The sequence below is a fragment of the Marmota monax genome, unplaced genomic scaffold (genome assembly GCF_021218885.2).
Source record: "Marmota monax isolate L192 unplaced genomic scaffold, Marmota_monax_Labrador192_F-V1.1 WCK01_AAM20220418_F8-fsc00800, whole genome shotgun sequence".
Taxonomy (NCBI): Eukaryota; Metazoa; Chordata; class Mammalia; order Rodentia; family Sciuridae; genus Marmota; species Marmota monax.
In genome coordinates this window covers 7,984-30,319 of record NW_026692946.1, presented here as the reverse complement: position 1 = coordinate 30,319, position 22,336 = coordinate 7,984, and the positions used below count along the sequence as shown (strand labels likewise).

Here is a 22,336-nt window from a genome sequence, read left to right as displayed (position 1 = left end):
TTAAAGAACGCTATATAGACAACAACCTATTTTAACATCCAGTATCTATGATCTCATGTTCCTAAGTTCATCTCTTCACTTGATCAATATTAGTAAACAACAATGGCTACGTGTACTTTACTCTATGAACTTGCAATTGAGAATCAAAGTTGAATTTTTTTCTTTTTTTAAACAGCCTGTGTTAATTATTTGTGCTGCTACTATTGTTGCCCTTATTGGTTAACATGTTCTTATTAGACTCTGGTAGGAAAAGTAATGTCAATTTATATAGTTGTGTTATTTTAACATTATTTGAAAATATTTTAGGTAAAATAAAAGGCTTGTTCCTAACGGACTTAGATGTAGTAAATTATTAACTTTTTCTTCAAGAGAAGCATTTTTTACCTAATGATGAGTTCCCTAGTGTTTTCGAATTGTTAGAATCTTTATGAAACGTACCACTGAAGATGAAGTTGAAAGATTTGGCTTTTGTTATTATATTAATGATCTTAGGAGAACTCTCTGCAGAAGGTAAAATTAATCCTTAATTTGCTTTATTCTCTTAAAAACTATAAATGGAAATTCTAATATTCATACAACTTAAGTTTTGGTATAATCTTTCATTTTGATGTATCAATTTTATCACATGCTTTATGTAAATTTAGCTTGTTATAGTATTTAGAAAGATGGTTTTTTTTTCCCCCCTTTGGGATAAACTAGCAAACTGTTATCAAAGTAGTTTAAGTTAAAAACACAAAACAAAGACCCTTTGGGAGCATAGGAGACCATGATCTAACATTATCTAAATATACTTTAAAGGGTTTCTGGTTAATAATTACTTTGTGAAATGGCTGTTTCAATGTATGTAATCTTCAAAAGGTGATGGGCATGAGCTGTTGCTTCCCATCACCCGCAGCAGCACTTCCTGTTCTCTACTTTTGTGCTCCTTGCCATACTGTTGTTCATAAAGTGCCATCTTATTTATGTTCATTTGATAGTCTCTGATTTTTGGTAAGTTTGTACATCTCTTCGTATACTGTTTTAGATGTTCGGATTTCTGGGATTTCCTAAATTGTTTCTGATTAGCATTTCTCTTTGCTTTATGGCTCTTTGGAGCTGATTTGTAAGAAGTCTTTATAAACTACAAGTTGTAACTTCTTATCAGTTTTAGACATTGCAATTTCCTTCTTCTAAAGTAGTATGTATCTGTTTTGTGGAAAATGACTTTCAAAGAAATTCTCAAATTTTTAAATAATCAAACCCATTACATTTTACCCTTTAGTTTCTTTTTTCTTTTTTTTTTTCTGTACCTTTGAACCATACAGTGTGATTGGTACCTCCTGAACTGTGCAATATGGGGCCTTGATGTTATGAGTTAGAAATGATAAAATCTTATATTTTGTTGTACAAATTAATTCTTTGGCTTAAACCATTTTCTGCTATTTTCCATACTTAACAGGTTGTTTATATTTTCATACTCAGTGTATCTCATTGTTGCTTCTTTTTTAAAAAAAAATTCATTTTTTGAAATTTGTACTTTTTTATTCTAATTTGTTATGTATGACAGCAGAATTCGTTACAATTCATATTACACATAAAGATCACAATTTTTCATATCTCTGGTTGTACACAAAGTAGAATCACACCATTCATGTCTTCATACATGTACTTAGGGTAATGATGTCCTATACCCTAATTATATCCTATAATAGGATAATTTTTGCATGAAGGTCTTTCCTACCCCCATGCCCCTTCCCTTCCCCTCCCTCCCCTTTGCTCTATCTATAGTTTGTCTAATCCACCCATGCTGCCCCCCCCCCCACCAACCCCATTATGAATCAGCATCCTATATCAAAGAAAACATTCAGCATTTGGTTTTGGGGGATTGGCTAACTTCATTGTTGCTTCTTTATAGCTTCTTATGTATGGTCTATAATACCAGTATTTTCCATTTTCTATTTAAGTTATTCATTATGCAAACTTGAAATTCTCCACTTAATTGTTCAGTTCACTTCATCTGATATTTATTATCCAGTTTGTTGACATGATTTTATTGGAGTTGAGCTCCTCCTATTTCTTCTTATTTCTTTTTTCTCATGAATTCACATTCTCCAAGGCATGTCATGTGCCTCTCCTGGTGATAGAGATACATGCCTCAGGACAGTTTTTGAAGCCACAAAGTGGTGAAGACACATGCCCCCATCCCGCTCAGTCCAGCAGCAGTGACCCTCAGGGAGCATTCTTGTGTATTCACTAATATTTTTGAAATTCCTGGGGTGCCTGAGAATGCAAAATGGTGGGAGGAATTCTCAGGGAGTGGAGACTATTCTGCACATGTATTTATCTGCTGCTCTGCTCTCTCAAGATGCTGGCAATTTTATATTACTCATCCTTCCATGCCCATTCCCCTTCGCCATGGGCTGGCAGTATCATTATTTTATGTCTTTATTATTTTAGGGCAGTTTTAGGGTAGGGAATAACCAAGGCATTGAAACCAGAATAACCCACTGGCTCCAGGCCTTCTTTGACCCACGAGTCTGGTTTTCACTCAGCGCCACTCCCAGGAATTGACCAAATGTTTCTCTCCTTTAAGCATTTTCTTTTTTAAAAAAGATCTCCAACATAACCAGAGATTTTTCAAGTAAACATTTTATTTGGAATATAATAGACACAGAAAGTGGCAAATATCATAAGATAGAGTTGTGTGAATTTTAGGCAGCTTTTCACTAACCAAATCAAGATATAGAGCATCAATAACACCTAAAAAACTTCCTAAATGACCTCTCAAAGGTGTTAATTTCTAAAGGTAATTTTTCTGATTTCTTTTACCAGGGATTTTTAGTTTATCTTCTTAAAGAGTTATATAATGTATGTTGACTGTCTTCTTTCATGTAATATTATGTTTGTGAGATTCATCATTCATTTATTTGTGTTGCTGTACATAGAACATTACAGGTATGCCTCATCTGAGACGTGTTTACCTTTTCTGCCATTAAAGGCAATTTAGGTTATTTCTGATTTGGCACCACATGAACAGTGCTGCTATGGAACTCTTTGACACGTCCTTGTGTTCACAGATGTGTGCTCTTCTATTGGATAATATGATACATGCTCTGCTTCTATGAGTATTAGCAATGTATTTTCTCATGTACCAATTTATACTCTCACTTATAGTGCTATGAGAGGTGCTGTTTCTCCATATCTTTAACAACCATTAAGATAATCTTTCTCATTTCAACAATTTTAGTAGATTTGCAATATCTCATGATGGTTTCAATTTACATTTCCCTGATGATGAAAAAGGCTGAATACTTGATCTCTGACTATTTAAATATTCCATTTGTTAAGTTCTTATTCGAATCTTTATTTTAATCTGTCTTTGTCTTGAGAGATGACCAAAAATCATTTACTTCACAGTTTGGGGTAGGGGGTTGCCTATCTTAAGGAGAAGTTCATCTGTTTTAGAACGATGCTGTCCAATACGGAGGATATTAGCCACATGCAATCAGTCCTCTGTATTCCCGGGTTCCTCATTTGCAGATTTAAGCAATTGAGGATAAAAAATATTAGAAAATTTCCAGAAAGTTCCAAAAAGTGAAACTTGAATTTGCCATGTTGCCCAGTGTTCTGCTGAATCCATGCACTAGGCATGGCTTTAGGTATTTTAATATCTAAAGAGAGTTTAAAGCCTGCCTAGGAGGGCTGTAGGCATCATGCAAATACTACTGCATTTTACATAAGGGTGCACCTTTTACATAACACTCCACAGTCCCATTGTACTAGGCAGTGGGACATGTTGCTGAAAGACTTGGAGACAGAGTGCAAGACATAAGGTTTATTGAAAACTGCTTATGTGGAAGGTCCAGTGGTGAGGGGCTGGAAGCATAGCTCTTCTGTCCTTTATGGTGCCTTGCCAGAAAGCAGTGACTATTCCTCACCGTGCTTTGTCCAGTGGCAGCTGGCTGGATGAGCACTGATCCTCTCCACAGCTCTCTACTCCATGGTAGTTACTGCAGGGAGAGGAGAATCAATGAGTCAGGCTACAGAAGCAGTGACATCATTAGCTTGCTTCCTCGAATGATGTGACCAGCATTCCAAGGAACTTGACATGCATGCAAGAAAGCAGCTTTCTAAGATAACACTAATTTTTCCTAATTCTCAGCATGCCTGAGAGAAAGTCAGTGTCCTTCAAGTAACACTTATCTGGACCATCTGGCTGGGGCCACTCATTGTTCCCTTGAGAGGGTTAGATTCTTGGGAATATAAATGGGCATTTTAGGGACATCATGTTTTACTGTTGTTTACTCCAAAACCAACACAAAGGGATTTGAGCATCCATGGGTTTGGATATCTGCTGGACAGCCCTGGAACCAATCTCCTGCTAATTTTGAGGGACAATCCTATGACTGTTGAGTACTTTAAATGTGGATAGTCCAAGTTAAAAGGTGCTGTCAGTGTAAATACAGACAGGATTTTAAAGGGGGTAAGAAGAATGCAACACATTTTAAGGTATTGGACCCAATAAAGCATATTATTAAAATGAACTTCAATGCTTCTTTTTTACTTTTAGTAATGTGAGAATTTTAGGAATTTTACAATTACATATGATTTTCATTATGCATCTATTAGAGTTGTTCAGAACTACTAGTATATTAATTATGGTGGGAAAAGAAAATGAATGCTTGGATTGTCCAAAAAAATCACCTTAAAATTTTAGGTAATAAAAATAAGTGCTGGATTTAAAAATGTGTTATTGTTTGATTGCGAATTCCATGGTCTCAGCTTGAGTTTTTCTTCATTTCAGAGAAACGCTGTGATTTTCCCACGGTAGAAAATGGAAGGCTTGCCCAATATTACTATACTTTTAAGAGTTTTTACTTCCCAATGAGCATAGACAAAAAGTTGCCATTTTTCTGTTTGGCTGGCTACACAACTGAAAGTGGGAAACAAGAAGAGCAAAGCAGATGTACAGCAGAGGGCTGGTCTCCAGAACCAAGGTGCTTCAGTAAGTGAGCACGTTGTGTTACCACAATGAGGGATGGCTATGATGCTCCAAGAAACTAGTTTATTGAAAAAGCTATTTTATTTCTATGAAAAAAACCTTTTGGTAGATAAGAACAAAATTACTAGCAAACTTTCTTTTTAAAAAATGCTGTATCTGAAATAGTATAAATAATGTTTTCATTTTAAAATGTTATTTTCTATATATTTTTTAAATCATATACTGTGAAGGGAACAAGGGTAATAAATGAAACTGTTATATGGAACATTTTGCATAATAGGCCAGGAAACATACTTACGAAACATTCTCAGCAAGGACAAGGTTGTTATTCCAGGGCCTATCATTTGCAAACTCCTAATTCCTTTGAGTGCCAACTTCTAATACCGATTAAAAATTCTGAGTCCAAATTTGTGAGCCGGTATTATGATAGGTTCATCTCGTTATTTAATTGAAAAATGTCATAGTCAATTTATTGGTGGGCTTCCACTGGTTCAGGTGAACTCTCCTAAGCTAAGAAATCTCTAAGCTCTGTTTTCCAGAGTAAAAGGCTTTGCGTGGGTCTGTTTCATTTAGAAGAGGAGGTTGGGTATGGTAGTAACTGTGGTTGATATACACATCCATTTGGGATAATTATCCATTCTGTGGCTTCAGGACAGCTCATACTTTAGGCATTGCACTTTTGGTATTAACACAGAGCATACATTAACTCTAGTAAATAAATCATATTTATAACTAAAGCATAGAAATAAATTATAAGCCCTAGATTTATTGACTCTTTTATCTTGGAAAAGAGAATATTGAAATATGAGCCAGAAGAAATTAGCATGGTAATTTAATGGTTTAGATACAAATCTCTGCAGTCAAACTGAGGGTATGTGAATTCAGCTCTGCTACGGGGAAGTGGTTTGAACATTAGTTTCTTATCTGTACAATGGAATTGGTATTGCTTCAATGAGATAAGCTTTACATAATGTTGGACATACTGCAAGTATTAAAAATATTTAAACTTACATGAACCTTGGACAAATTTATTAACTCTTCTGAATTGCTTTGTTATGAAAGTCTAACAATATAGTTTATAAAAATGATAGATTTCCACAGAATGCTAAAGAAATTTATTATGTTATACGTTCTTGTTGCAAATATTTACCAAAAATAACTTTCTTGTATGATTTAGTCACAGTTTAAATGGATTAAATACTGAATCCTGTGCTGCTAGGTGATCCCAAAATATTTTAAATAAATATTGATTAATTAAATAAATATTTAAAATAAATAAAGATTTATTTAAACTATATATTCAATAGAATGAAAGAATAGTTTTCATACTAATCTAAGATGTTTGCAGAATTATTTAAGGATCCATCCAGCTGGGGATGTTGCTCAATGGTAGAATGACTGCTTAGCATGTGTGAACTTACAGTCTAAAAGTAGGTAAGGTTAGGAATGAGTATAAGGACTAAATTTAGTAAATACAGAGACAGTTAGTGTCAAACTGAATCCATTTTCAAAGAAATTTTATTCATGACCTGTAAGATTATATTTCCAAAATTAAATCAAGGAATTGTGGAGAGAAAAATTATTTCTCTCTCCTCCTTCAAATTCCAATTAAGAGTGATATGAAATGTTTGTTTTCATTTTGCAATTTAATAAAAGGCAAGCTTCATTTCATCACTAAGTTAAACAAAGAAATTCCCCGCCCCCCACAGGAAAATGCACTAAGCCTGACCTAACAAATGGTTATGTCTCTGGTGTAAAATTCTTGTATAAAATTCAAGAGAATATGCGTTATGGTTGTGCTTCTGGATATAAAACCACTGGAGGGAAGGATGAAGAAGTGGTGCAGTGTCTTTCTGATGGATGGTCTTCTCAGCCAACCTGTAGGAAGGAGCATGGTAGGTATCTAAGAATCTTAAGACTGAGGATAAGAGCTTGCAAAACTAGTGTTCCCTTCTATGGGCAGGCATATATATATATATATATATATATATATATATATATATATATATATATATGAATTCAGCTCTGCTACTGGGAAGTGGTTTGAACATTAGTTTCTTATCTGTACAATGGAGTTGGTATTGCTTCAATGAGATAAGCTTTACATAATAGTGGACATACTGCAAGTATTAAAAATATTTAAACTTATGTGAACCTTGGACAAATTTATTAACTCTTCTGAATTGCTTTGTTATGAAGGTCTAACAATATAGCTTAAAAATATAGCTTATAAAAATGATAAATATATATATATATATATATATATATATATATATATATATATATATATAATCTCTTTTAAGTTATTGGTGATGTTCATAAAATAAATAACTTTAAATTTTCTAGAAATGTGTTTGGCCCCTGAATTACATAATGGAAATTATTCCACAACACAGAAAACATTCAAAGTGAAGGATAAAGTGCAATACGAATGTGTTGCTGGCTACTACACAGCTGGAGGAAAGCACGCAGAGGAGGTGGAATGCCACACGTATGGATGGTCTCTCACACCAAAGTGCACCAGTAGGTTCTCACATTCAACACAACTTACTTTCACTCTGAAAAAGTACCTCTCACACTGAAGTATTATAAGTTGTTATGATAATTATGACCCATTTTTATATTTTTTTGTTTTTAGTTTTAATTACTTTCATAATAGAATTTGATCATTTAAAGTTTTCAAGTGGGAAAATTCATTTTTGCTTATGGAATTTAAATAACCCTAATGATATATTTTATATATATATGAAATAAATTCAAAAACTTTTGCTAGCTAAAACAGCATAAGAGAAACTTATTAGTTTCTATTCAGATATGGGTTGTAAATAGTATATAAATTTTGTTCTGGTAGGAAAAATAAACACTGTGTTTTTATTCATTCTTTCAATTTTAGAATTGCAGTGCTCTTCTTTAAGATTAATTGAGAATGGCTATTTTCATCCTATAAAGCAAACCTATGAAGAAGGAGATGTGGTTCAGTTTTTCTGTCATGAAAATTATTATCTAAGTGGACCTGACCTAATTCAGTGCTATAACTTTGGTTGGTACCCAGAATCTCCTGTATGTGAAGGTAAATTTCTAAGTTTTATGCGTGGGGAAGTAGCATATCTTAACCTCATATTTTAATAAGTTTTAATCTCTATGAGCTCTGAAAAAATATCTGTGGTGGTATCTATTTCTAGTCTCTAGTTCTATTTTTAAAATAAATAATGTCATTTAAACCAATGTCCTTTTCAGCAATCTTTATTCCATTTAAAGAAACTTAAAGCTTTAAATTAGTTTGTAGAGTGGGAGTATCTTTTAAATATAATACTAAAAAATCTGCATTATCAATGCTAAATCTCTTCTTATAATTAATAACTTAAAAAAATTGGAAATTATTACAGGTAGTTGCCCCAAGGGAGCATCTTTGTGATGGCATTTTCTCCATTGGTTACGTATTTACTGATGTGAAAATTCAATCTCCAAAGTAGTGAGATAGAGAGCAGAAAACTTGGAAAATTATTACCTCAAAGTGTAAATGGAAAATGAGGTCATCTAGTTAGAGCTACTCCAAAAGTGTAATGTCTAAGGTTACATTTCTATCACTGAATTTGTTCAGGCAGGTGGTATGCTTATCTGTCAGAAGACACCAACTTAATAATTACTTAACCATAACTACAATGTCATTTGAAGAAGGTCTTAATCCGGCAAAGGAAATATGAAAAAATAATTGCTCTGATGTTGCAAATGTTGCTATAAAATCAGGTACAAAATATTTAAATAATCATTAGATTATTATATAGGTATGGTGGGAGATGGTATTTGTTGAGGCAATGGGTAATATTTCACAGAAGTGACGGATAATATTTGGACTGGGTCTTAAGAGATAAATAAGAGCTTGAGGACTGGGAGGAGGCACAGGGTTTGGTAGCAACCGTTTTCTCTGTAGTATAGGAAATAATTCATCATCCACAGGCAGGTGAAAGACATGAAGGTAGAATTTGGAAGAGAGCAGTAAAATTTGAAACAGGAGCTGGGAGAATAAACTAGGTTTCTGACCAGGGCTATGCAATGGGATTGCCTGGAACTATCAGAGCTTCCTAATTGCACTCAGTGAAAACTTTGGCAGTTTTGTCATTTTCCAGTAGGACAAAATAGCATTGGGACAACAGTGGAGAGGAAGATTGTTAGCAAACTGTCTGCAGCATGTTATTTCAAACATAAGTGGCACAAATATTTAGTGTCTATTCCTCACCCTTCCCCTCTCCGAACTGGTACGCCAACATGCCTGCTATTTGATAATAAATACTCAGGAGATGTAGTATAGTGGGCTTAATAATGCTTCCCCACTCCCCCCAAAGATACCCACATCCTAATCCCTGAAACCAGTAATGTTACCTTATATGGCAAAAGGAACTTTGCAGATGTGATTAAGGATCTTGAGGTTATCTGGGATTATTCATTTGTACCCTAGATGTGATCACAAGTGTCCTTTTTAAGAAACTGAAAGAAGATTTGACTGCAGGAGAGGAAGTAGGCGATTTGAAATGCATAAACAGGCTGGAGTGAACCTGAACCCAGGAATATAGGCAGCCTCCAGAGGGCAGAAAAGCCAAAGTATTGGATCTGCCTTGAAAACCTATCAGAGGAACACAGTCCTCCTGAAACCTCAATTTTAGCTTAGTGAAATTGACTTTGGATTTCTGGCCTCCAGAAGTGTTAGAGAATAAATTTCTGCTGTTTTAAACCACTAAATTATGGCAATTTGTTACTGTACCAATAGTAAACCATTAATAAAGTATTTCATAGTTAGGAACAGATTTAATACAGATAGACACGGGCTCAAGAACAAATGTGTCACCTACTTCATAAGCTTCAGTGTCTTTATCTATAATATGAGAGAAATAATAGTCCCTACTTAAGAAAATTATTTAGGACCTAAGGAGATAATGAATTTAAAAGGCTTGGTGTTTTATTACTTTACTGGTACATAACAATGTAAACCATGAATTCAGCCGCTTCAGATTGAATCCATGCATTAGTCCCAGGTTCTGTAGCTCAGAGTCTGGGTTTGGGTAAACTCACTCCTCTGCATCAGTGTCTAACAAAGCCACAGTGTTGGCTGGGCCTGGAGGCTCTCCCAAGGCTTGCCTAGGCAATGATCTTCCAAATTTATTGAGCATGTTGGAAGCATTCAGAGCTTTGCAGGCTGCTGAACTTGAGAGTTTCAGTCTCTTGCTGGCTATTAGCTGGAGGCAGCCTTCTGCCCCTTGCCTTGTAGCCTTGTCCATTTGGAAGCTCACAACAAGGCAGCTGTGTCTTCAAAACCAGCAGGGAGAATCTTCCATGAAGAATAGTGTCATAAATTTATGTTGCATAATCACGTATTCATAATCATATACTAATCCATCATGTTTGCTGTATTTGATTGTCCAGAGCAAGTCACAGGTCTCACTGGTGGATCGGAATATTATGTAAGGAAGTAAATGTCAAGAGGTGAGGTCCTAGGGGTGCTCCTAGAACCTGTCTGTCATAGTTTCTATGGTGCTTGATACCATAAATGCTCTTATTGAATCTTCATTGTTTCTGTTAATTATATGACTAAATATGCTGATGTCTTTCCATAAGGAAGAAGACATCGATGTCCTCCTCCACCTCTGCCCCTAAACTCCAAAACTGAAAAGTATTCAACAGCTTATCGTCACGGAGAAATAGTTCATATACAATGTGAACTTAATTTTCTGATTCAGGGGTCAGAAGAAATACGCTGTGAAAATGGAAAGTGGACAGAACCTCCAAAATGCATTGGTTAGTAACATTGAGTAAACTCACCCTAAAATGAACTATGCATGTGTAGCTAAATGATCCCTTCTCTTCAAATGGTACATTTCAGAAGAAAAGGAGAAGAGGGTCTGTGAGGAACCACCCTTCGTGGAGAATGGCGCAGCAAACCTACATTCTAAGATTTATTACAGTGGGGATAAAGTGACATACAGATGTGACAGAGGCTACCATATCCGTGGATCAAATGAGATAGCTTGTAATCGTGGAAAATGGACAATTCCCCCTGAGTGTGTTGGTATGTCTGCCACGTTTAACAGTAGCTAGGACTATAGTGCAAGATTTTCCATTCTGTTTATTCTACATACTCATAGCTCAAAACCACTGCTTACAAGGGTTAGAAGTACATTGCTACTATACCTCCTTTGCTACTTTTTTTTATTTTGTGTGTGTGTGTGTGTGTGTGTAAGGAGTCATCTTTAGAATTCAAGCCAATGTAAATAACTCAGAAACTAACCAAAAAAAAAAAAAAAGGTTTAAATACATTAGTGCTGGGCATGGTTATCTGACTTCTGTGAGCACCATGACCTATGAGCTTAAATACCTACAAACAGCTGAGGATGTGCTTCACTGGAGAAGTAAAGGCATGTTGGAGAATGACCGTGAGCGTGATCTAGTTCCTTTCCCCACATGTCCTATGAAGTTAGGGTCTAGCATTCTGTTTCTGTCTTTAGGTAAGTCCTACTGATATTACTTTTGCATCTGGCCATTCTGAACCTTATACCTTTCTGAGACAGGTTGCTAATCTTTGGTGTTGCTGAAGAGTACTCCCAGGCTACAGAATCATTCCTAGTTGCTACCCTTCTTGTCATCCTTCTCATTCTTGACCAGATATTGAGGAAAACTCCAAATGTGTTTACCTAGTATATTTACAACAGCTGTAAATGATGCTAAATAAATTTGCAGAGTAAGAGAAAGATTCTAAAGAGAGAAAAATAGATATTTCATCCCTGGGTTAATTGAGAACTGAGGTGAACACAACAAGAAGCAAGAAGATAGAGGTGCATTGATGCCAAAAGGTGGTTTTAGAATTAACTATAATCTTTAGGTTGAAGAATATCATTTACCTCTCTATACATCTCAGGAATATCTTTACCACAATTCCTTCACAATTAAGAGAAAAGTATGCATACTTTTCTTGCTGTTTGTTTTTACTTAATAAATTTTAAAAATACCTCAGCTGAACAACATTTCTTTCATTTCTGATGAATTTAGAAATCAGTTGTCCTAAGTATACAGGACTATTGAGATACCATAGTTTGGGTAACAATATTATATTATTATATTGTGGATGAATTTATATTAATTGAAATAACTTTTTCTCTTAGAAAATAATGAGAATTGTAGGCCTCCACCTAATATAACAAATGGGGCTGTGGTTGGTGTGTTATTGCCAAGCTACACAACAGGATCCTCAGTGGAGTATAGATGCAATGAATATTACTTATTGAGGGGATCAAAAATATCTCATTGTGAACAAGGAAGATGGTCATCCCCACCTGTTTGCTTGGGTAAGAAAAAGAAAACACCAAATTTATTTTACTATTATGTTTGCTATTTTTTATTTTCTTTAAATATTGTATAGCATAGAAATAGTATAATTTCTTTTTTTTCTGACATGTTATCCCCTTCATTTTAGAAACTCTCTAAACAAGTAAAAATCTCTAACACTGTAGTTGCATTAACATATTACAACATTACTTTTTCAAATGTGTAATGCATGCTAAACTTCTTGTAAGTTAAAATATTCATTTAAATAAGTATTAGAATTTTAAACTGTAAAAGCAAGTCATTGTTATTTGCCAAAAACATTTATAAGAAAATTAAACCAAATAGAAGAAAACAGAAAATATCAGTAACTTGTTTGAAACAACTAATATTAGTGATTTAGATAATGAAAAATCTTCTAAGCTTTTTTCTATTCCCATTTAAACACACATACATAACATAAAGATGCTGCCATATTGTGCAGACATTACGTATCTTGTTGTTTTTTCACTTAAAAATTTTGTAAACATAGTTGATCTTAACTTCTACATATACATTTGAATGGCTAAATAGTATCCCACAGTGCAGGTACATAAAAATTAATTTAATTGATAACTTTATTGCTGGATGTTTAGCATTAAATATATTTACATTCCAAACAGTACATTTTTGTAAATGAATGTTTATACATTTTTAAAAACATTATTTTTCATTTAAAAAGTTAATTAAATATATTTTGACCTTGTTTTAGTTTTCTCTTATTTTTCAGAGTTTCCAAAGTAGAATTTCTAGATAAAAAGATCTGGAAATTAATTTTTTCTTAATTGCCGAAAAAAGAAAAAAAGAAAGTTTATTCTGATTTATAACCCTACCATTAGTGTATTAAAGTAGGAAGTTTTTAATCTTTGTCAACTTTGAGTATTTTAATCTTCAAATTTGTTTTTAATTTAATAAGCAAAATTATTTGATTTACTTAAGTATCAGCCAATTTGGCATTTTTTTTCCATTTTCTAAGTGGCCACAGATTTGTTTTTTTCTACTAGCAATTGTTCATAGCCTAGCCATTTTTCAGACTCATAAGGTATATCTACATAAATTAAATGGAGTATTTGAGAATCATGTATACTGCAACCATTTTATTTTACTTTTATTTTTAGTGTTTTAAAATATAGATGCTTAAGTCTTAAGCTGTTTTAAGCCTTTTGTTCATAGTTCCTGTCTTTCAAGTAAGTCTTAGGACGCTATCCCATTCAAATTCAAATGTATCTTCACCTATAATTTTTCCATTACTCTCATAATTTTATGTTGAGATACTGGATATTAAGTTTCTCATTTTGCGATTGATATTGCATTGAATAGGAGTACAATCATCTTTGAGGACAGAGACTAGATTGAAATAGAAATGGAAAAGATAATAATGAAACAACCTCATAAGGAATAATAAGGCTTAAAGAAATCAGTCATTCAATATCTGGATCAATTGCCTCAAGACATTTAGGCATGATGTTAATGAACTGAGGCAAATAGTGATGATCAGTCACTGTCAGGGCAAGAGGAGAGCTTGCATGTCTTGATTATTCACTGGGATTGAGCATATTATCTCTACAAATTCACGCAACAGTGTGAAGAGGAACAGACTTTTCTGTCTGAATTATTATTTCAGATGGGAATCTCTATAACCTCTCCCTACTCATCTTCCTGCTCTCCTCCACTCTAGCGATTCTGGATTCCTTCCTCTTCCTCAGGCTAGGCATGCTCTCACCTCAGGGTTGTTCCTCTGTCAGGTACACTATTTCATCAGATAATGACATTGGTCAACCTTCAAGTTTTTCTGCAGATACTTACTTAGGCCCACCCAGCCATCTGACTTGGAATGTAACCTCCTTCCCCCCAGCACTTTTGATAGCTCCTTCCCCCTTCACCCGTTTTCCACCTAATTTCATATGCTGTAGTTTAAGGATAGTTACAAATTATGAAATTCATATATTTAGTATGTCTATTAATTATTGTGGGAGTTTTGTTTAGCAGGTAAGCTCCACGAGGTCAGGGTTCTTTGTTTTGTTCATCGATATATAACAAGTGGCAGGTTTTGTATAAATATTTACACATTAAGTACATTTTCTTTTTTAAGATTATTATTTTATAAAAAAAGAAATAATGATTAACCTAACTGTTTGATGACCTTAAGCAATATTTTTAATGTTTCAAATTGAGTGGTTTTGATTTATGGTATGTAAATCTATAAAGTCATTTGATAGTAATAAAAGTGTATATTTTGTTATCTTTGTGTGAGGAGCTTTAATAATGATAAATATAAAATGTAAACTATTGCTTTGGATGCCTGTCATGACTTTCATAGTGGATAGATGAGTAAAGAATTTAAAAGAGCACTTGTTTTTCAGAGCCATGCACCGTGAATGCGGATAACATGAACAGAAATAACATAGAAATGAAGTGGGCCTATGAAGGAAAAATCTTGCATGGAGATTTAATAGATTTTGTATGCAAACAAGGATATGATATGCCTCCATCAACCTTGTCTGGGTTGTCTGTGCAGTGCAATCGGGGAGAAGTGAAATATCCTTTATGTGTTAGAAAAGGTAAAAATAATAGTACTTTTACACAATTTCTTACCTAACTAATGGATATCAACTACCTTGGTTGAAAGCTTAAAGTTATGAGCATAAGCAATTGGGCACCACATCTTCTAATGTCTAAGTTCAGAGTGTTCCAACTTCTAGTTTTCAATCAGTGCATATACTTAAAAAAAGCCTATACTAACAATTTCATTCCAATAGGTCATTTTTATGAAGGGAAAAAAATAAAAGATTTAATAAACATTACCATACTATCCGTGGATTTTTATGTCAGCACTCAACAACACTAAAATACCTTTACTAGGGGTTTTGCTCAGAAAACTACTTGATGCAGAGTGTGAGAAATTTTGTGCACTCCCTGTAATAGGGACGATTACTTTTAAAAAGAAAAAAAGGAAGATAAAACATATGGAAGACAAGACTTTAAGAGAGATCTTGTATGCCTTCATTTCAGCTAGATTGAAAGGGAAAAATAAAATACTGTCTTGGTTGTAAATATGTATTCAAAGTTTATAACATGAAATTCTAACTATAATAGTCAATTTTGAAGTATGACAATGTTGCCAGATATCTTCAATACTTAAAAAATATTTCAGAACTGCATTAAAAATTCCTTGAAGGCAATAAGATATCTCATTTAGTTTCTGTAGCAATTATTAAAACTCTGGATACTTGTAGCAATTTATTATCTATCTATCTATCTATCTATGTATATTTTTGCAGAATCTAAAGGAATATGTTCATCTCCTCCACTTATTAAAAATGGAGTGCTTATTAGTTCAGCAGGAGGCATCTATGAGAATGGTTCTTCAATAGAATATAGATGTTTTGATCACCATTTCCTGCAAGGGCCTAGGGAGGCCTATTGTGTAGAGGGAGTATGGACTACACCACCATTGTGCTTAGGTATGTAGTACTACATATGCCTCTAGCTAATAAAGTAAAATGACGCATGTTTAGCTTTCAGTCATTTTATGCTGATATGAAACTAATACTTAATTTGCTGCATTTGTGTTTTTTATTAGTATTTAATCACTGGTTTCTATTCTTTCCCATAGATTTCAAATAACTGTTGTTCAGTTGCTATAATAAACACCTAGTGCAAACCATGCATCAGGTAGTATTGTGGTATTGGCTACAAATTGAATAAGCTATTTTGGTATGGGCAAACATTAGCAATTATGATGAAGTGTGACTGGCACTATAAATTGAAAATATGAACAAGCACAGTAGGGGAATAAAAAAAATGGCCATCTCAATATGGAAAGATGAAGCTTATTAATTTCCTTCTTAGCAAGGTATTCCAATAGAAATTACATTTACCAAGAATATTAGAAGGCATAAAATAGCCATGCTACGCAGGTGCTCTACCACTGAGATACATCTCCAGCCATTTTTTTTAAATTTATTTTGAGACAGGGTCTCACTAAATTGCCCAGGCTGACCTAGAACTTGAAATCCTCCAGCCTGAGCCTCCCAAAAAGCTGGGACTACAGGCATAAACCATCGTGCCCAACCATTTCTGCCATTTATTTATTTTTCTTATTTCACTGGTTTGGATTTTAGTACAATGTTGAATGGAGCAGGTAATTAATAGTTTTATTTCCCAATCTCATAAGTAAAACTTTTAATAATTCACCTTTAAATGTGGAATTATAAATAATTTCAAATAGTAGGTTTAAGATATATATATATACCTTCTACTTTAATTTGCTAAGAGTATTTCTAATGATCTTCAAAGGGTGTTTAATAGCTGTTTGAATAATCACAAGATTATTACTTTTTCTGTATATTTCGTGAATTATATTATTTCCTTTTGAATGCTAATGCATGATTGTGTTCTCATAAGAGATTCCAAATAGTTGTGATGAATTATGCTTCTTAAAGGTTGTTGAGTTTTATTTGGTAATATTTTACCTAGGTATTTTGTGTCTATTTTCATGTTTTTTTCTTTTCAGTTTTGGTATCAAGTTTCTGTTGACCTCATACAATGAATTGGGAAGCGTTCTTTTTCAATTCTCTGAAAATTCTTTAATAATTTTAAGAACTTACCAAAGAAGTCATATAACTCTTGAGTTTCCTTTATAGAAAGATTTTAATCATAACTTCAATTAGTTCAGTAGGTATTAAGTCATTATCTTTTCCATCCATTTTGTTAGAAAGTGGTGTCTTGGAATTTGTCTACTACATCTAAATTGTCAAATTAGTTGACATAAAGTGACTTGTGACACTCTTTTATCCTCATTTTCATGTTTTTAGGATGTGTCTATTATTATTGCTGCTACTAATATATCTTTCTTGACATGTGTGGCTGAAAGTTTTATTTGTATGTAATTAATAAAATTAGCCTGTGAATTTTATTAGTCTTAAAAAGAGTCAATATTTTCATTTAGTGGTCATTTCCTCAAATTTTTCTTGATATTTCACTGTATTTATGCTCTTATCTTCATTATTCCCTCTTTTATACTTTCTTGAGATTCTTTAATTACTATTTTTCTGGTTTATTTAGATGTATACCTTGGTTACTAATATCTGACTTTCATGTTCCTTTTCAGATTTGAATTTAAGGATACAAATTTCACTCTGAGTACAACTTCATCTTACACAGTTTGATATTTTGGATTTTTGCTATTATCTAGTTCAAAAGATGTTATAATATCCATTTTGCTATCTTCTGTGCACTCTGAATCATTGAGAAGTTTCTAAGTTCTGAACATTTGGGAGATTTTCTAGTGTTTTTTCAGCTTTTGACTTCTAATTTAGTTCTACTGTGATATGCTTTGAATTTTATCTGTCCTTTGAAATTCACTTATACTTGCTTTATAAGAAGCACATATTTGTTCCTTTTTCTCTAAAAAAAATTAACTTTGTCATTGTGGGTTGTTAGATGTATGTCAATTGGGTTGAATTTAATTTTTATTTTTTTAAGTTCATCCATTTCTATTCAATTGTCTTCTTATAACTTACCAAGAGAAGCATGTCCAATCTCTCTGAGCACCTTGTAGGATTTCTTATTGCTGTTCTATCATTTTTGCTCTTGTATCTTTACACTGTCGTCTTAGATGTGCCTAATCTGCTTTAGACTAGTCTATTAAGCTCTTAATTTCAGTTATTATCTTCAATTATAGAGTGTCTGCTTCATACTTTCTTTTGGTAAATTCATCTTGTCTAATGAAAGATTCCATCTTGACATCATTTTTTTGACCATTTTAATTATACTTATCTTTAAGGCCCAATCTGAAAATTCCAATATCTGAATCACTTTAGAGGAAAGTTTCTATATAACAGACAAATTCCTTACTATTTCTATTAGTAATTAATTAAAAATTGAATATTGTGGAAAATTTTAGGAGCATGAAGTATGTCATCCAACCCACAGAATTCTCATTCTATCCACTGGCTGAAGGTTATGGTAGGAGGAGTTGGTCTCAAACCAACTGGAAATGGAGCTTTCAGTGTTTGCTTTCAGATATTTGGTTGCCCTTAATCACAATATGTAACCCTCCAAGGCTCTTTACTGAGCATTTGGGGATATATCTCCCTATACACTGATGATGATATAACTGGGAGACTGTAGATTGCCCAGTGTAGCTTTTAAGTCAACTTTCTAAGCTCCTTAATTCTCTCTTTCTGTACCAATCAAGAATCAGCAGCTGCCTCAAGGGAAAAGCCAAAACAGAACACCAGGCTCATTTTTATACTCCTCCCCATTCCTCGCACTTCTTGGTTCCTCAAGCCTTGGTTTCTATAGCAGCCTCCAAACTCCAATGTTTTCTATACTCAATCCTGAGATTTCCGAAAACCTCTACTTGCTCTATGCCTGTTAAGGTCCATTCTGTCCTTGGTCTTTTAGCTGAGCTGACAATTAACAAACACCCTAAGAGGAAAATGCACATAAAATGTTGAACTCATCTAAATTAACTTTTCCAGGACTTCAGCTCATTGACTTCCTTGAAGGTTCTCTGCTGCCTTGAAATATGTGCTTTTTGCCTGTTTTCGAGATTTTCTAATCCTTGGTAGAAGTGCTGGTCTGATATTAGCTACCCATCATAGCAGGAGGTCTATAAATCAATTTTTAATTTATTTTAATTAAAATTTCATTTTTTTGTAAAACAATGACTCCTAAATTATACAGCTCCACTTCACCTCATTTTTAAAACTATTTTATAGTGAATCTAAAGTATTTTTTTAATAATTGTTTCATTTTTATTATCTGTAGCACTCCTAGCCAAACGTATAAGCATTCCAAATACTTGAAAAATATCTGAATAAATATGTTTGTTAATGTATTACAGGTATATTGATATGTTGTGTTATCAACCCTGAATCTTTTTTTAACTTATCTTAGAAGTTACTCTTTAATGTTACATAATCCTGGAGGCAAACAAGGACATAATAAAACCAATTTTCTGAAATATTTTATTATTTGAAACTTAAAATGTCAATAATTTTATGATGAAAAAAATCATCATAAAATAGTTTTGTTGGAGAGCCTAATGCTTTTAATTTTTGTTGTTTTATTTTAATACATGTAGAAATGAGCAAGGTAACAATTTTAATTTAAAACAATCAAATTTTCCTGTTCCTTAACTGGAAATTTAAAAGAGAAAACTCTTAACTCCTTTGGATGGTATCAGGCCAAAAATTGTTTGGTCATTTCTCAGAATCATGCTTGTTTCTGCATTTCCACCAAGTTATTCATTAGTCAATGGTTTGTCTCATGAATATTTTATGTGAATTTTCTGAAGAAGAAGAATAAGGAAAAAGCATAATTTTAGTGAATACTATTGACTGTCAATACTTCTGAAAAAATAATTTATTGCTATCTTTGAATATCCTAATGGCATAAAACTAAGTGACTGGCAGGGTATACTTTCTCTGAATATAGGACCACAGAGGTAAATGGTGCACTGTTTCCTGGGGGTCTGAATGTATTTTCTGACTTGAATATTGATTCTAACTAATTTATTTGCCATTCTCTGCAATTGTGAGGTCATCATGAGCAGGCAACATAATTATTTTTGGTAGTACCAAGATGTATCAAGATAGTTTTCTTCTTCTTTTTTTTTTTTCCTCTAGAACCTTGCACATTATCTTTTGTTGAAATGGAAAGGAATAATTTACTCTTGAAGTGGGATTTTGATAATAGACCACACATTTTCCATGGAGAGTATATTGAATTTCTTTGCAGAAGGGACACTTACGTAGCTGAAGCATCATCTGTTATTGTGTCTGAACTTAGAGTACAGTGTGACAGAGGGCAGTTGAAGTATCCAAGGTGTATTCCAAGAGACAGGTAAGAAGAGGCTTGCACCCATGGCTACTTGCTTCTTTCTATCAGATTGTTATTCAAGAGATTCACCATGTTATAAATTTCAGAAATATGTTCTACAAAATGTCTACTTTATGGCAATTGGAAGGGAAACAGAATTGTACTTTCCTCATTTTTTTTTTTAACTAAGAAAATTCCTGAAAGCATTATTTAATTCAGCAAGCTTTCTGAGTTGTATGAACCCCCACTGTTATTTGCTATTTGCTGTTTATGGAACTTTGACAATTATATAAATAATCCAGTCTATAGGTGAAATATTTAAATATTCAAAAATTAACATACATATTCTGAGACAAGAAAAAAACATATTTTCTTTTGCTTCTCATTGTGTGTAACCAATAAAGGTTTGTTAACACAGTTGTACAAACCTTTGTACTGAGGAAAGAGCATGTTTATAATAGTTTGAAATCATGGTGTTCATTTTCAGGATCACATTTATGTATAAGAATTTGAACTAGGCTAGGATCCTGGCTCAGTGGTAGAGAGCTTGCCTTGCATGTGTGAAGTCCTGGGTTCCATCCTCAGCACCATATAAAAATAAATAAGTTAAATAAAGGTTTCGTGTCCACCTACAACTAAAAAAATTAAAAAACAAAACAAACAAAAAAAGAATTGAAATTATTAATGTGTTTCCTTATATGATATTAAAAATATATATTCCACCACCTGATTAATAAAAATTGTTTTTTCCTAGACAAATGTTGCGATACAATAACATGATGTGAATAATTTAATAGAATCAGGATTTTGATCCTTTTGAAGATATAATAACAATGAAGGCTGGGCGTGGTGGTGCACGCCTGTAATCCCAGCAGCTCCAGAGGCTGAAGCAGGAGGATAGCAAGTTCAAGCAGTCTGAGCAAAAGCAAGGCACCAAGCCACTCAGTGACACCTTGTCTCTAAATAAAATACAAAAATAGGGCTGGGGATGTGGCTCAGTGGTGCAATACCCCTGAGTTCAATCCTCAGTACCTCCCCAAACCCCCGCCAAAAAAAAAGGGAAATTATAATTTGTGTTCAACTAAGAATAAACATATTTTTAAAAAGTATTGGCAAAATACATGTGGTTCCATTTTAGCAACTGTTAAAAATGATCTATAGGAACTACCTAAAAACACATTTTGTATACTTTGAAAACTGAGAAAAACATTCATAAGACACATCATAAAATCAGGGTGGAAAAATTTTATATTGTTTAAATGTTTTGATTATCTTGGATTTCTCATTTACAAGAGAAAATAACAGAAAAAGTTACAAATAAAAAATACTGTTGGAGAAGTAAATGGCATTGGGTTTTTTTGTTTTGTTTTGTTTTTTTAGATAAAAGCAAAATTACTATTTATTTATTTATATTTTTATTGATTTTTAAGGTTTTTTTAAAACTATGTTTTTAGTTGTTGATAGACATTTATTTATACGCAATGCTGAGAATCAAACCCAGTGCCTTGCATATGCCAGGCAAGCACTTTATCACTGAGCTACAACTCCAGCCCTAGCATTGGGTTTTTAAAAGGGAACTGATGGTATTATTTACTAAGTATGTTTACTTTCTCTAGTTGGTAACTTATTAGAAAAATGATTCAGTATATGAAATGTTGAATGGTTAAGATAATAATAAACTCGACTCTAATTAATGCCTGTTGTATTCAAAAAAAAATCTTGTCTCTTTTTCTCTCTAATCAAGGATTCTGTCTTATCAAGAACCCTTAAGGACATGAAAATGAATGGCATAAAAAAGAACAGGATTTCAACACATCATAAAATCTCTTTTAAAATAAGCTTTAGAAAGTATATATTAAAAAGTCTTAAATATTGACTTGCTGGAAGATATGAATCTTATTTTTTTGTGCTGAACATTTTCTTTAATTGTAAATAAAAGCCAAAAATGTTTCATTTCTACTTTGGGTGATCTGATACATAGCATAATGTTTATTGCATATCTTTAACCTGTTAAAAATAATCCACACATCAAAATATTTGTTTGCAATAATACTGGACTATATAATTATCTTCATATATGTGCAAAAATTTGAGATTCACATTTGTCTTTATTCTTTTCATTAATATTAGGCTTTTCTGTCACTTTCAATGCAATATGCTTGTAATGACAAAGAA

At 33.1% G+C, this 22,336-nt stretch overlaps 1 protein-coding gene across 3 annotated transcripts; it reads left to right on the top strand.

Moving 5' to 3' along the window:
* Positions 1-280: 280 nt before the first annotated feature.
* Positions 281-22,120, top strand: LOC124097602 (coagulation factor XIII B chain). 3 transcript variants are annotated; one of them, XM_046452085.2, is made up of 12 exons: positions 283-510; positions 4,784-4,984; positions 6,691-6,876; positions 7,328-7,504; positions 7,875-8,051; positions 10,592-10,771; positions 10,857-11,042; positions 12,133-12,315; positions 14,695-14,892; positions 15,613-15,795; positions 19,969-20,185; positions 21,906-22,120. In XM_046452085.2, the coding sequence occupies exons 1-12, from the start codon at positions 447-449 to the stop codon at positions 21,937-21,939; spliced, it is 1,986 nt and encodes a 661-aa protein (XP_046308041.1). In that variant the 5' UTR covers positions 283-446; the 3' UTR covers positions 21,940-22,120. The 3 variants fall into 3 exon arrangements, with proteins under 3 accessions (XP_046308044.1, XP_046308043.1, XP_046308041.1); XM_046452088.2 differs by lacking the exon at positions 6,691-6,876 and having other exon boundaries at positions 281-510; XM_046452087.2 differs by lacking the exon at positions 7,328-7,504 and having other exon boundaries at positions 281-510.
* The last annotated feature ends 216 nt before the right edge of the window (positions 22,121-22,336 follow it).